Source organism: Candoia aspera, chromosome 4 (genome assembly GCF_035149785.1).
Source record: "Candoia aspera isolate rCanAsp1 chromosome 4, rCanAsp1.hap2, whole genome shotgun sequence".
In the NCBI taxonomy this organism is placed as follows: domain Eukaryota; kingdom Metazoa; phylum Chordata; class Lepidosauria; order Squamata; family Boidae; genus Candoia; species Candoia aspera.
This window is the reverse complement of record NC_086156.1, coordinates 855,952-869,380: the sequence shown is the minus strand read 5'-3', so window position 1 is coordinate 869,380 and position 13,429 is coordinate 855,952. Positions and strand designations below refer to the sequence as shown.

The 13,429-nt window shown below is 58.6% G+C and overlaps 1 protein-coding gene across 1 annotated transcript in view; it reads right to left on the bottom strand.

Annotated features, from left to right (window-relative positions):
- LOC134496121 (SCO-spondin-like) overlaps positions 1 to 13,429 on the bottom strand; it is an 80,807-nt gene that overhangs the window by 59,002 nt on the left and 8,376 nt on the right. The window contains exons 16-31 of the mRNA XM_063301875.1: positions 12,824 to 12,996; positions 12,085 to 12,306; positions 10,676 to 10,841; positions 9,449 to 9,701; positions 8,136 to 8,316; positions 7,944 to 8,038; positions 7,592 to 7,848; positions 7,370 to 7,504; positions 6,625 to 6,827; positions 6,303 to 6,430; positions 5,341 to 5,450; positions 4,393 to 4,548; positions 3,840 to 3,933; positions 2,376 to 2,776; positions 1,556 to 1,786; positions 99 to 305 (exon numbers count right to left, since the gene is read on the bottom strand). Coding sequence (XP_063157945.1) covers positions 99 to 305; positions 1,556 to 1,786; positions 2,376 to 2,776; positions 3,840 to 3,933; positions 4,393 to 4,548; positions 5,341 to 5,450; positions 6,303 to 6,430; positions 6,625 to 6,827; positions 7,370 to 7,504; positions 7,592 to 7,848; positions 7,944 to 8,038; positions 8,136 to 8,316; positions 9,449 to 9,701; positions 10,676 to 10,841; positions 12,085 to 12,306; positions 12,824 to 12,996 — 3,012 coding nt within the window. The remainder of the gene's footprint in view (positions 1 to 98; positions 306 to 1,555; positions 1,787 to 2,375; positions 2,777 to 3,839; positions 3,934 to 4,392; positions 4,549 to 5,340; positions 5,451 to 6,302; positions 6,431 to 6,624; positions 6,828 to 7,369; positions 7,505 to 7,591; positions 7,849 to 7,943; positions 8,039 to 8,135; positions 8,317 to 9,448; positions 9,702 to 10,675; positions 10,842 to 12,084; positions 12,307 to 12,823; positions 12,997 to 13,429) is intronic.

Below are 13,429 nucleotides of genomic sequence, written 5' to 3'. Positions count from 1 at the left end.
TGAGGCTGAAAGGCTGGGTGGGATGCGACAGATCCTCTTCTAGAAGGTCACACCCCATGGAGGAGCTGTGGACATCCAGATACCCCAAGCCTCCTTACCCAGGGTCCTGTTGGTGACAGGCTGATGAGTCCCGGGAAAGCTTGGCTGAACAGTGGGCCCAAGAGGGGTGGTCCGGATCCCTTGGCACTGAGCCGGTTCCTCATCGGCACCGTCTTCACAGTCGGGCACACCATCACACACCTGCGCACGGCTCACACAAGTGGCATTCGGACAAGGCAGCTGCCCTGGGGCACACATCACCGGACCTGTAACCGGATGGGGAATGCAGCCAGGGCCGGACAGATAAAAACCTGGCTCCCATTTGGGAGAACACCTGCCTGCTCTGGACACTTTCTGAAATGCCTGGATAGGACAGGAAGAGGGCTCTCCTGGCCGTAGGACCCCAACACTCACATTTAGGAGGGCTTCAGAGAAAAAGCTCTAGAGCTTTTCACATGTCTTATTGTGGGGGGCACTTCTGATGAACAAAGGAAGAAGCAAGGTCAGTTGTTGTTCTCTCCCTGTCCTGTTGTCCCAGTGGACCCTGGATCTCTCTCAGGCCCACTGTCTGCACAGAAGGGAGGGTGAGCAGGGTCTTCGAAGAGTAACAGATTGGGCAAGCCTGAATAAATTGGGAAGAGGTCGCTCATTCTGGGTCCACTGCGGCAGAATGAGGCCAATTACAGGTTCTTGGATTGGGTCGCCTGCCTGCTTCTTCTGCCCAAGGGTCCTGAATGGGATCCCAGGACCATCCCCATGAGGGCCTCTGAACCAACAGTCGCCCTAAGACTTGTTCCAGGCTGAGGAACTTCTCTGGAGCGCAGAATAGACAGCCTTCCTGGCTAAACTGTGGTGCCGACGACAAACCCTCATCTGAAGGGCAGGCCCAAGAGGAAGCTTTCTTAACCAGAGTGAGGTTGAGACAAGAGAGCTGCTGGGAGAAGGAGGTTAGGATGACCATGTCAAATGCCCAAGAAGAGAGTCATGAGTAGCAGGAGATCACTTGGGGGTGGCTAGAAGGACACAAAAACTGCAGCTAACTCCAACAAGGGGAAGGCTGTCCCGCAAGGGAGACAATTTCCAAGGTGGCCATCTTGGACACAGAGAAGGAAGGCAGGCGTGTGTCTGAGACCCTCTTGCAGGGGAAGAGAAACGGGGAGGAGCGCACGAGGCAGGGCAGGAGGACAGCCTGGGAGTCGGAGGGAAAGGCCCCCTCTAAAGACCAAAAAATGCCTGAAACCAGGGGGCCCTCCTGAGGGGGCCACAGTGTGGTTTCTTGAGGGAGAAAAGTTGCCAAGCGCTTGCCAAGATGTGATGTCCTCGCTGGGGTCCAGGCATTTTCTGAAAACCACAGCGACATGAAAAAGCCACCACATATCTCATGGCGTTGTTGCACAAATGCCGCAATTTTGTAATCTGCATCAGCGGAATCATGCGAGAGATGCAAATTAGACAATCGTGCCATTTGTAGGATGGCATCACTTCTCCCTGTGTGCCTCCACGAGCGTTTACCCACCTGGGCAGAGCGCCTCATCCATGCCAGAGGGACAGTCTTGCCGGCCATCGCAGACCAGAGCTTTGGGAAGGCACCGGCCGCCTGGGCACTGGAAGTCCCCAAGGGGGCAGCCGCAGCCGCGCTCATCGCTAAAATCGCCACAGTCATCGTGCCCGTCGCAGTGGTGCAGGTATGGCAAGCAGTGCCCGGCTGCACAGCGGAACTCGCTTGACCCGCAGGCTGGTCCACAACCTGGGGCCGGAAGGGAGGATGTTCGTTTACCCCCTGCCCCCAAAGTGTCACTGCCTGCTGTGTCAATTCTTAGCCTTTTCCCCCAGATGTGGCAAACCACGATCCCTATCGTACCACAGCCCATGTGGCCTACAGTCAGGTTGACTGGGAACGATGGAGGCTATAGTCCCCAACAGCTGAGCAGCCCCATGGTGTGGAAGGGGTCTCTCCTCTCTCGTCCCCCTCTCCCACAAGGGCCAACCAAGCACCCCCGTTTCCTGCCTGAGCAATTCCCTCAGGATCCGCACCTGCCCTGTCCCCACCCTCGTTTCGCTGCTTCGTCTCCACCTTCTCAGCTCAGTCTGGAGAAAACAGCACTCCAGGGGGCAAAACCACAGACTCCCGGGGAGGCCCACAAAATGGGCAGGGTGCTCCGGAAGCTTTCTGCAAAGGCCTGGGGCCACACAATGCAGATGGAGAAGCCCTGCCGCCAAGGCTGCGTTGGACTCGCCCTGTCCGACGTGCCAGAGGCACCCTCTTCTCTCCCTGGCCTGCCTCAGCCGGCCCTCCTCCTCCTGGCAGCCACCTCGGCCTCCTGGCATGACCTCACCTGCCTCATCCGAGGGGTCAGCAAAGCCACAGTCCAGCTCCCCGTCACAGCGGTCTCGGTGAGGGATGCAGCGGCCATTGGCACAGCGGAACTCCTGCGGGGAGCAGGCAGGCGAGGGGCAGTCCTTTTCGTCCGAGCGGTCGGCACAGTCTATGGTGCCATCACAGCGGTACCCCCAGGGTATGCACTGCCCGCTGAAGCACCGGTACTGGTGTGGGGTGCAGCTCAATGGGCAGAGCTCGTCTGAACCGTCCCGACAGTCGTCCTCGTTGTCGCAGAGCCAGGCCCTCGGCACGCAGCGCCCACCCGTGTGGCAGGCAAACTCTGTCTCGGTGCAGTGGGAGAGGGCACGGCAAGGCTCCAGAGGCGCGGTGCACTGCCACAGTCCTGCCTCGCATGAGCTGTGGGCGGACAGAGCATCACTGGATCAAGGAGAAAGCCCCAGCCTACCACTTCCAATTAGCCTGAGAGCTCTTTCACCAGGACTGGGACTCCCCAGGACACACACCTGCTCGCCTGGAGGGTCCCCTTCTTCAGCCTGGGCTTCCCAAATGTGTTGGACTTCCATGTCCATAATCCCCAGCCAACACCTCTGGAGGCCTCAAGCTGGGGCCTGGCACCCATTCCTGTGCTCCAGGCCCTGCCCTAATTCTATCCCCTCAGTGTGTGCTCAGGATTCCTGCCTTGGGGAACGAGAACGCAAGCCACGTTGCGGGCGTGCCACATGGGGGGGTATGACCTGGCCCAAAACGTGGCTTCCAAAGGCCCTTGTCCGCAGCAAGTTCATAGCTCAGGGAACTCAGCAGAGAATTTTAAAGCTCTACGGCTGCATCTCTTCCCCTGCCTCCTGAGTCCATGAGTTTCACAGGCTTCCCTTGGTCTCCTTTCTCAGGCCAGCAGGACGTTTACCAAACTTTTAACTCTTGAGCAGAATAAGAGACTTGAAAGATGGAAATATGCTGAATCCAGGGGCCATCTCTGTACAAGTAGCTTTCCCATCAGCCAGCTTGAAAGGGAGAGAATGGGGACCAGGCAACTCCTCCATCCCATTGACTGAGAAAGACCAGACATGTGGAGGCTTCTGAGAACAGCAAGGAAACTCCAAGGGAATCTGTGGCTGTGCACCCGATCAGGATGGACCCCCCACCTTCCCTCCCCAGAAGGAAGCCTCACTCCCTGCCTGGGCCGATAGATCCATGCCAGAAGAGCAAGCAGGTGAAGCCCCCTCCTCTGAGCCCTCCCCTGGCAGGGAATCCCTTTGCCCACAGCTGCCTTCTCCAGGGAGGGGCTGGGGAAAATAGTGCCCTTGGGGGCCAGTGGGTGGGTCAGTTTCAAGAGCGCCCTTCAAATCCCCCTCCCACAGTCCCAGAGGCAGATGGGCAGAGGAGGGTGGCATGCCGCAGCAGCCCAGGAGGAATGGAGGTGGGGGATGAGTGGCCCGTCCCCACAGCTCCACGGCCTTACCAGTTCCTGCACTCCTGCATCACCAGCGCCCCGAGTGGGAATGAGGTGCCTTCCCAGAAGCAAGGACATTCCGCCGGATCGATGCAGCGTCCACCTGGTGGGGAAGGCAAGAAAGGGAGCCTGAGGGCAGAGTGGTGGGGGCAGCAGAGGGCTCCCGCCTGCGCGAGAGGGGTGGCATCATGTCTGGGGGAGGGGGTTCCCTCCTAAAGAGGGCCCCTGGCTCAGGATCAGTCATGCTTGTCTTCTCTGTGTTCAGCCAGAAGGCTTGGGAGACCCACCACCCTAATTAAGGCTGGAGGCTAAGCATCTGAGAAAAGGGGGCGGGTGTCTTCAGCCTGGGCGAGGCATGCCCCCATCCACCAGGCCTTTGCTGGGCCACAAGGTCTTATCCCTAGAACTTGGGGAATGAAACCACGATCCCCCAGCCTGTGCTGCTCTCCTCCGTCTTTGTTTTCCATACCCCCACTTCACCCTTGGCTCCCCGGCTTGGCACACTAGAACCTGGCAGCACTGCCCTCCCTTTGCTCCAAGACCGCTGCCACCCCGATCTCACCGTGCAGGACTTTTCCCTCTGGGCAGAAGCATCCCTCCACACAGGAAGCCGCCTCCACAGGGCAGTGCTCAGCTGGCTCCAGGCCGAAGTTCTGGCAGGTCTGAGGGCAGGCTGGGCCGCAGGGATCATACTCTGCCCCGTGGTCACACTGCAGGGCTGAGCAAGTGGAGGAGTCTGGTGGGTGGGTGGGGCAGAGCCTGGGCCAGGTCCAGGAAGGGACTCCCTTTCAGCCCAGCAGCCTGTTCCTCGGAGATTCCTCACCCCCAACCCCAGGGAAATGCAAGTCTTGCCACTTCCAGGCTAAATGCAAAATGGAAGCCCCTTTTCCCTGCAGAAGATCACCTGGGAATAGGTGAAAGGTACAAGCTTCTGCATAACATCCAAATTGGGGCTTCTGGGGCCTTTTGCCCGGTGCTGGGGAGCCAATTAGGCTGGGGATCCCAGGGCTGGGTGGGCTTCCTGGGACCGCTGGGCAAATGGTGTGAATTGTGTGATTTGCCTCAGTCACGTGAGTCAGCTGGTGCAAATGACATAAGACAGGTTACAACGCTGCAATGATGTCACAAAGGTGTGATGACATCGCAACGCCAAATGATGCGGCTTGTGACAGATGCAGCGTCTGTTCTTCCTGAGCCTGGGAGGGAGAGGAGTGGAGTGGAGACCCGGGCCAGGGAAGCGGGAGGGTCGGGCTTCACGGAGAGCTGACCAGGGAGGGACCCTGGGCCAGCCAGGGTGCAACACAGGCTGACTTGCCAGGGGCTCGCCCTTCACCCCTTGGGGAGTTGGGGCAGCTGGGATTCTCCCTCTTTCCCTGCCAGCCTCTTTCGGTTACCCCAAAAAGAGATCAATCAGGGTGGTCCTCTGAGCAGAGGGGCTTCCGGGAAAGGCCGGCTCACCCGATGGCCCCCAGGGAGGGCTGCTTCCTTCCCGGCCTCCCCCAAAGCTTACGGCAGAGCTCCTGGCTCCTCCAGCGCACGGAGACCCCTCGCCGGCCGCACTCCTCTGCATAGGTGGCGATGGCTGTGCAGAGACACTCACAGTCCCCTCCAGAGTCACACCTGAGAGGAGGGGAGGGGGGCAGGGAGGAGATTGGCGGGGAGGACGGCAGAGTCACCCACACGGGCAGCTGAAGGAAGTCACCTGCACTTTCACTGGGTGATGCCAAGACCCAGGGTGGGGTGAGTTTCCATGATACTCCAAGTTGGGTTAAACCTGGTTAGTTTTTAGGGTCGTCGCATGTTGTGTCAACCAAGTTCATTTGATTAGTTAATGGTGCAAATTCTTTTGCAAACTCAAAAAAGGGGTTCACGCGATGGGTGAAGATGGCCCAATTATTCCAGGAGGTGAATGGCAGAGCCAGGAACCCTCTGAAGTTCAAGGAAAAGTTGGGAAACGTCCCACAACGGTGACCTCTGAGGCTTCTGCTGAGAACCTGGGCCTTTTCCTGCATGTAAACGGTCCGTGTCTGACCCTCTTGAGGGACATCTAGAGCCAACCTGGCGATGAGGTTTCTCTGGGCTGATACAGAACAATACATCTGACGCATGCACCAAGCCCAGGGGTCTCATCACATTCAGGGACAAAAAAACACACAGGTGGCCTTGCACTCAGTGGGACAAGAACTTCACTTGGTGGCTGCTGACGACAAAGGGAAAAGCAGATTCCTTCCTGCCCAGGGATAGCTGGGAAGGAAGGCGCATCACCTCCCACCCATGCCAAGGCGGCTGGCTGAGGCTCAGGCGCTTCAGCAGGTCTGTAGAAGCGTCTGCTTGGGATGGTGCATCTTTTGCTCATTCCTGACACAAGCAGCCGCCCCAAATCCTCTTCCTGGCAGGGCTTAAAGGCCCAGGAGAGCTTTGCCCACTGCCCCTGTCTGCCACACCCGCCCTCCCCAGTTCACCCTCATTTACCCGCAGGCATCGAAGACACACCAGTCATAGAACTGCTGGCAGGGCAGTTCCTCACGGCAGGCAGCAAAGAGGTCCTGGAGGAGGACCCCACAGCGCTTCCGGGCCCACATCGCACGGTGGGAATTCACCTGGGGAGAAGATGAGGAGCTGGGAGAACACCCATGACACATCCCCAGAACTGCAGCCACTCAGAGTCCCTCCAGACAACCGGCACACACTTTCATCCAGTCCCCGCAGCAAGAGAGTTTTCCCCCTATCGGTATGATATTGCAGGGCCAGAAACTGAGGGGGTCACGGGGCAGGCAGCAAATCAGGGCCATACCGTGCATGGATGCTCAAAGTCCTCGCCATTGACTTCGGGGCACAGGAGGCTGATGCGCCAGGAGTTGCCAAAAAGATCGGCCGTGGGCTCCACGATGCCTTGCTGGCTGGAGAAGTCATTCTCTGCATCGCCGTCGAAGTTCCCGCACAGCCCTGCCACCCGGCCTTGGTACCTGGCGTCCAGCTTGATGTACACCCGCGTGCCTGGGGAGGCAGGGACAGGACGGGGTGCTGAGCAGCTTCCCTTTTCAAGAAGCATCGCATGTCAGCAACAAACAAGGCCCACCAGCAGCCTCAGAGCGCAAGAGATGAGCTTCTACCACACAACAGGGAGACGGGGGTCTGTGGAGACGTCTGGGGGGTGCGAAGGTGGTGGTTGCATCAAGACATGGCACGCAGGAGCTGTGCTAGCACAACCTGGTTTACCTTGCCAGCTAGTGCAGTGGCTGCCTTTGCACCTGGGGTGTATGCCAAGCGGATACCTGATCAATCCAGGTATGGCTTCATGTGGGCTGCATCCAGACGGGACGCGTGGTGCAGACCCGACTAGTCAGCAGGTGTTGTGTGCTGAGTGAAGGCAGAGGTGGACAACACTGAGATGTTCCTTGGGAACTGGGGAGACCCACAAAAGAGGGGATTTATGGGCCCCAGTTGGGTTAGCCTATTAAGACTAGGTTTGGGGTCCAAGCCATGTGGGACTCCTGTCTGCCGGGAAATGGGAGAGGAAACCCCCTGGCAAGCCTCACCTCCATCCCAGAGCACCGTCACCCCCAGCCGAGCGAGGAGAACCAGAAAGAGCCCAGCTCTCTCCAGGGCCAGGCTGTTCCCGCCGTAGGTCTTGGGGGGCCGCACCGAGACTCCATTGACTGTCACGCCCTTTCCTAGCACAAGCAGAGAGGTGGGGGGGTCAGGAAAGGCACAGCGCTGCCGGGGTGTCACAGCCTCCTTTGTCCCCAAGACCACCTTACCTCGGAGCAGGTGGACGGTCATGCTGCCCACCAGTACCACGACGGATTTGGTGCAGGTGGTGCCGCTGGTGCCACAGGGCACGTTCTCGGCCGTCACAGTGAAGGCGCCACTGTTCTCACGCACCAGGATGTACTCGCAGTCCCCCAGGAAGGTGTAGGCCCGCCCGTCAAAGGTGACATAGTGGGGGTCTCCTGTGGCCACACACGTCCCAGCGCAGTGGTGGTGGCTGCACTCCCAGCGCTGCTTCCTGCAAATGCTGGAGGGAGAGGGACCGTGAGCCCCCGACACCCCTGCTCTGTGGGACGGCAGCCCTCCCGGTCTCCACGGCAGGCCTGAGCCGGTGGTCCTCACCAGGTGTTGCAGTCCTTGGCAATGGTCTCGTTGGGCTGGTAGAGGCGGCCATTGTGGTGGCAGGGGCACTCCTCCGGGGAGACGCAGTGCTCGTTCTGCGAGAGGAGAGAAGGGCGTGGAAGGTGGACAATCGGTATTTCCAATGTCTCCATCTGCAGTATTGGTGGTGTTTCTGGGCTGCCCGACGCTCACCAGGAAGACGGTGCCCGGGGGGCAAGCGCAGCCGTCCGAGGGGCCAGCACAGCTGAGGTTGCTCTGGAGACTCTCGCAGGTGAGGAGGCAAGAGCTGAAGGCGTGGACCAGCTCCCCAGGACAAAGCACCACTCTGGGACAGCTCTCCTCTGTGCAGTTCCAGGCCCCGTTCACACAGACACTGAAACACAGGTTGCAGGGGGTGAACAATACAGGCTTCCATTCCTTTCCTCCGGTGATGTGGGAACCCGCTCGAGCTCTTGGAGAACCACCTGCCCCACCTCCCCGATTTGCCTGTCCAACTTCACCAGCCAAGGAGGCTTCCCTGAATCTGGAACAGACCAACCAAGCCCAACAGAGTTTGCCCCCCCCGTGTCTCCCAGGACGTGACACGTTGGACTGAGGCCCAAGGCTGAGCCTCCACAACTGCTCTACCCCAAGTGGTGCCCACTTGATGGCCTCCCCAGGCACCCATGTCCATCCCTTTGGTCCTCCAGAGGCCTTCAGCTGCCAGCCACTGCCCACCAGGATGGCAGGAGCGCTCCGTCGAGGAGAGGGAGACAGCTGGAATCATGCGGCAGAGACATTCAATGAAATCAACCTATCCTGTGGGGTAGACATAGACAGGTCACAGGGTGATTTCATCAAACATCTCTTACCACTCCACCAAACCGCACGAACCGGACAGCATGGGAGGTGCACAGTGTGCAGCTGTGTGCAAGTACGCAAGAACCCAAGCACAGAGAACGTGACTGCAGCCCTGTTGCCAAAACCTTTTCTCCAAGGGAGATTTGATGTAGAAGGCAGTATCTTTTTGGTCCTGAAATGTCTGGGTGGACCTATGACCAAAAGCCTGGACTTAAGGGGCTGCAGCAGCTGCTGGGGGGAAGCTCAGCCAGAGCAGTGCAAGCATGGCTTGGAGGAGGAGGAGGAGGACCACACCATCACACAGCTAGGGAGGTAGCTTCGCAGTTTCTTGGTGGGCTACGGACTGCTCTGTGCGAAGTCCAGAAATCAGGCTGCACAGAATGAACTTGGGTGAAGCAGGACCTCTGAGGTCCCTTCTGGCTCCAGGATTCCGAGAAAAACCATTTATGCACTTACACACAAAAGGAATTCTGTGCCTTGCCACTTATGACAACTCTGCTTCAGAGTGGCACAGAAAAGCTTTCTGAAGAAGGATTTCACCCCCTTCTCAGCCCACAGGGGTCTCCATGCAGACCAAAGCACTAGAAACTTACTTTTTACAAAGCTCTTCTCCTGCATGCGATGTTCTCAAACGTTTTGCAACCATGGCCACAACTGGAACCTACCAGCTGTTGCAGCTCTTCTGGATCTTGCTGCCGGGCGGGTGGGCCTCCTCCTGGTGCACGCAGGGACACATGGCCGGCTGGACACACTGCCCTTCGTGGTCCAGCACCAGCTCCTCGGGGCAGTTGCATCCAGCCACACAGACAGTGTGGAGATCCTCGCAGGCGCCAAACTTTTCCACCGGCAGGTCAGCGCAAGTCCTTCCACAGGGGGTGGCGCATTCTTGGTAGACTTGACCCCCGGAGCACTGCACCGCTAGGGAGAAAGAGGGACGGCCACGGCCTGTGGATCCCAGCTGGGGTGTCCGCGAATATGCACCAGGGGCTGGCTGCAAACCTATCCTGTGGCAAGGGGACGAGCCTGGCCAGGGGGCAGGACTGGGGCTCCAAAGGGGGCTGGGTTGGCTCATGCTTGGAAGAGAGATGGCCATCAAATCCTGGGGCTCTGAGCTCAACTGCGGAGGGGGCAAAGGCAGTGGGGGGCGCAAAAGACGTCCATGAGGTTGCCAGGAAGACTCTATAGGCGTCTCCAGGGGGTGCCCAGGAGCAAATCTCCACCCAGGGGAGCACTAACTGTAAGGAGAGCATGAGTCTCCTGACCCCAATGCAACCCTTTAAGGTCTAGGACTCAGGGGGGCTTTCAACATCTCCCCACCAACAGCAGGTATGGTGATCTGTGGACTGCAAGCAAGAGACAGTGCCGGCTTCTGGGCTCCCCCCCAGCAGTACGGATGCAGAGCCAGGCAAGGCAGTGTTGAGAGCAGCCCTCGAATTGATTCCCACCACAAGTGTTGCAATATTGCTTGACTGATTGGGTTCATGTGCCGCCCAACTCCCACTGGGCCCACGGGATCGATCAATCGCTGATTTCTCTGGCTCCGTTTTGGAGCAGCAGATCCCCTTTCCCAGCCAAGCGCTCAAGAGGATCTCATTCTGAGCATCCCACTCCCCTTGGCCCCCACCTCAGCCCCCCTGCTTCCCACCCTCCATTTGCCAGGCTGAGCTTGCCCACCCTCTGGGTGAGGCTGCCCTGGATGGGGTGCTCTGGGCCTGAGGGCACCCAGGAACCCCGCCAGCGCCCATGCGGGTGGTGGGAACCAGGCCGACCCCTCAAGCCACCACAGGGGGACTGGGGCACTGCCCCTGCCTCGGTTCGCCCCCACCGGGTTTTCCGTTTGCCCTTTGACAGATGGCTCCTCCTGGTCCCCCCCCCCCCCACAGGTAACTTACGGCAGAAGCTCCGGTTCCTCCAGGACACGAGGGCTCCCTCCTGGGCACACTGCCGGGCATAGGCAGCCAGGGCACCACACAGACAGTCCTCCTCGGCTGAACAGCTGCACACGTCCTCCAGACAAAGTTGGTAGAAGGGTTCCCACTCCACCCGGTCATGGCAGGGCTGGCGGGGGGCGGGGGGGAGAAACGTGACTCTTGAGCCAGCTCCCCGGATCGTCCGTCGGAGCTGATCTACAGTACTTGGTGAAGTGGCCTCACGGTTTACACGGTCATTGTGGCAAGCGGGCTCTCTCTCCATAACTTGCTCCGCCCAAGAGCATCGTTCTACTCCTCTCTAGCCTGGTGTTTCTCACCCTCAGCAACTTTGAGATGCCTGCACCAACTCCCAGCATGCTGGCTGGGGAATTCTGGGAGTTGAAGTCCACACATCTGAAAGTTGCTGAGGGTGAGGAACACCAGGCTAGACTGTTTCTGTGTGGACCATTCCGCCTTTCTTGGCCTCCTAAATTAGAAGGACCTCAGGATCTTCCTTTCTCCCCACCAGGCTGACAACGCATGCTTCTAGCAGGGGTGTCCGCATGCACCACACACAATATGCACAAGGGTTCTCTTGAAGGACTGCAGCAGAGCCAGTCCCAAAACAGCTCCTCCCTTGCGAGAATAAGCATCCATTGGATGCCAGGATGATGTCAAGTGCGCCAGGATGTCATTGAGCAAACTATGTGAATGGGTGCATTTTGCAGTCTTTGTGTGATGATATTACGACACACGTGACACCACTTGCCCCACCCCCGACACCCATGCCACAGGCATCCATGGAGGGCAAGGAGGATGGATCATCACCACAGACAACGAGCAACTTATGTCCTCATGTCCAACGTTGGGACACAGGCCGGGATTTGTGTGGTGATGTCACGAATCACATGTGGTTATTTTCACGTCACCACGGTCTGCATCGGATGCCTGTGGCTCGATCTTTTGCTTGGCAAATGTCTCGAGAAGGAAGGCTGGCTGGAAAATTTCAGGGCAATTCCGCGGGCAAGGGCGAGGAACCTCATCCTGGGGATCATGTGGATGTGTGTATCAAGGTGCACCCATAATGACAAGGAGAGGAAGAGGAAGGAAGAGGGAAGAGAAGGGGCTGCCCACCCTTTTTAAATCAATAATTTTGCCTGTGCCCGACCACTAAACTTCAATCTCATGCCAAGATATCTGAAAAGGAACAGAATTCCAGACCTGGGGAGCCCCAGGAGTATCTTCTGTTTGGGATACAAAGGACAGGAACGGGGCCCGGAATGGCCCTGTAGGAGGGATCTTAAGCCCTGCCACATTCTCTCTGACGTCCCTTCTAACAGCAGCTGGATGTGTCGCCTCCCCACGCCTGGCCAGCACATGTCGCCACCTACCTGGAAGGGTGCGCCGTGGATGGCTGCGCAAGCCGTCTCAGCATATTGCCGCCGTTGGGTGTACGTACTGCAGGAGTCGAAGAGGAAGCCGCCTGTGGCGGGGCAGGCGTGGGAGAGTTGAAACTTGTGGGCAAAAGCGGCCACGCTGGGCTCCACGTCTCCTTCCGGGGTGGTGAATTCCTCCTGCTGGTTCCAGTTGTATGTCCCACAAAGGCCTCGGACCTGGAGAAAAGCCGGCAAGATGTAGCCCAGCTAGATGTGGTGCCCCAGCTACATCCAGCACCCGGTCCCCTCCCTTTCGGTCTCATGGAGCCTGTGACTCAGCTCCCACCCAGAGCTGGCTCGGGGGTTCGGCTCTTACTGCGCACTTTTGTTTATTACACATTGCAAGTTGCAGTGGGGACCACTGGTTATGCCAGAAAACAGTATCAAACAAAAAATAAAATGAGGGAGGGAGGGAGGAAATACAGAAGGAGGGGGGAGGGGAGGGAGGAGAAAGAGAGAGAAAAGGAAGGGAGGGAGGGAGGGAGGGAGGATTCCTGAAAAAGGATGCTACTGCAGATCAAGATGCCATCAGTCCCCAGGATGAAGGTGGCAACTGCCCACACATGGAGCCAGTGTTCTGTCCAACCACAGCCCTGGTTTGAAATAGATTCCTCCCCCCACCTTCCCACTGCCCCGTATCACAGAGCTGGGGACCCTCTGGGGACCCTCTCCCCAGGAGGCATCCAAGGGTCACCTTGTGGGCGAAGCGGGGCTGGAGAGTGATGTAGGTGGCCAAGAACTCCAGCCCCCAGAGCAGGTGAGCCCCAAAGGCCTGGAGAAGCAGGAAGGAGGAGGAGGCACGGCGCACCATCAGGTCGGCGTTGGCAAAGGGGAGGGCGACCTCCTGGCCATTCACAGAGACAGCCCCTGGGGAAAGAGAGACCCGGGCAAGATGGCCAGACGCCTGGCAAGTGGAAATGGGTGGGGGGGGCAGGGATTGCCAGTTGCCCGACTTGGGACCATCCAAAACTCCTGCAACCCTTCCGGAGAAGCCGCAGCAGCAGGGGGGCGGGGCGGTCTATGGCTGGGGCTGTTCTCCACGTGCTCAGAGCTGGCACACTATCTCCAAGAACGAAGAAGACCTTAGCTAGAGATGGGCATCTGCAGAGGCTTGTCCACTTCAGAGTGGCCCAGATGTCTCTATGGATGGGCGATAGGAGTGTCCTCCCCCGCGGAGGCAAGTCCACCTTCAAGCCACATGCAGATCACAGACAAAACCCCCGTTCCCGATTTCCATGAGCTGCCTCCAAGATGACCTCCCTTCGTGGCAGGCCTGCATGGCACTGGCAGGTCACCCCAA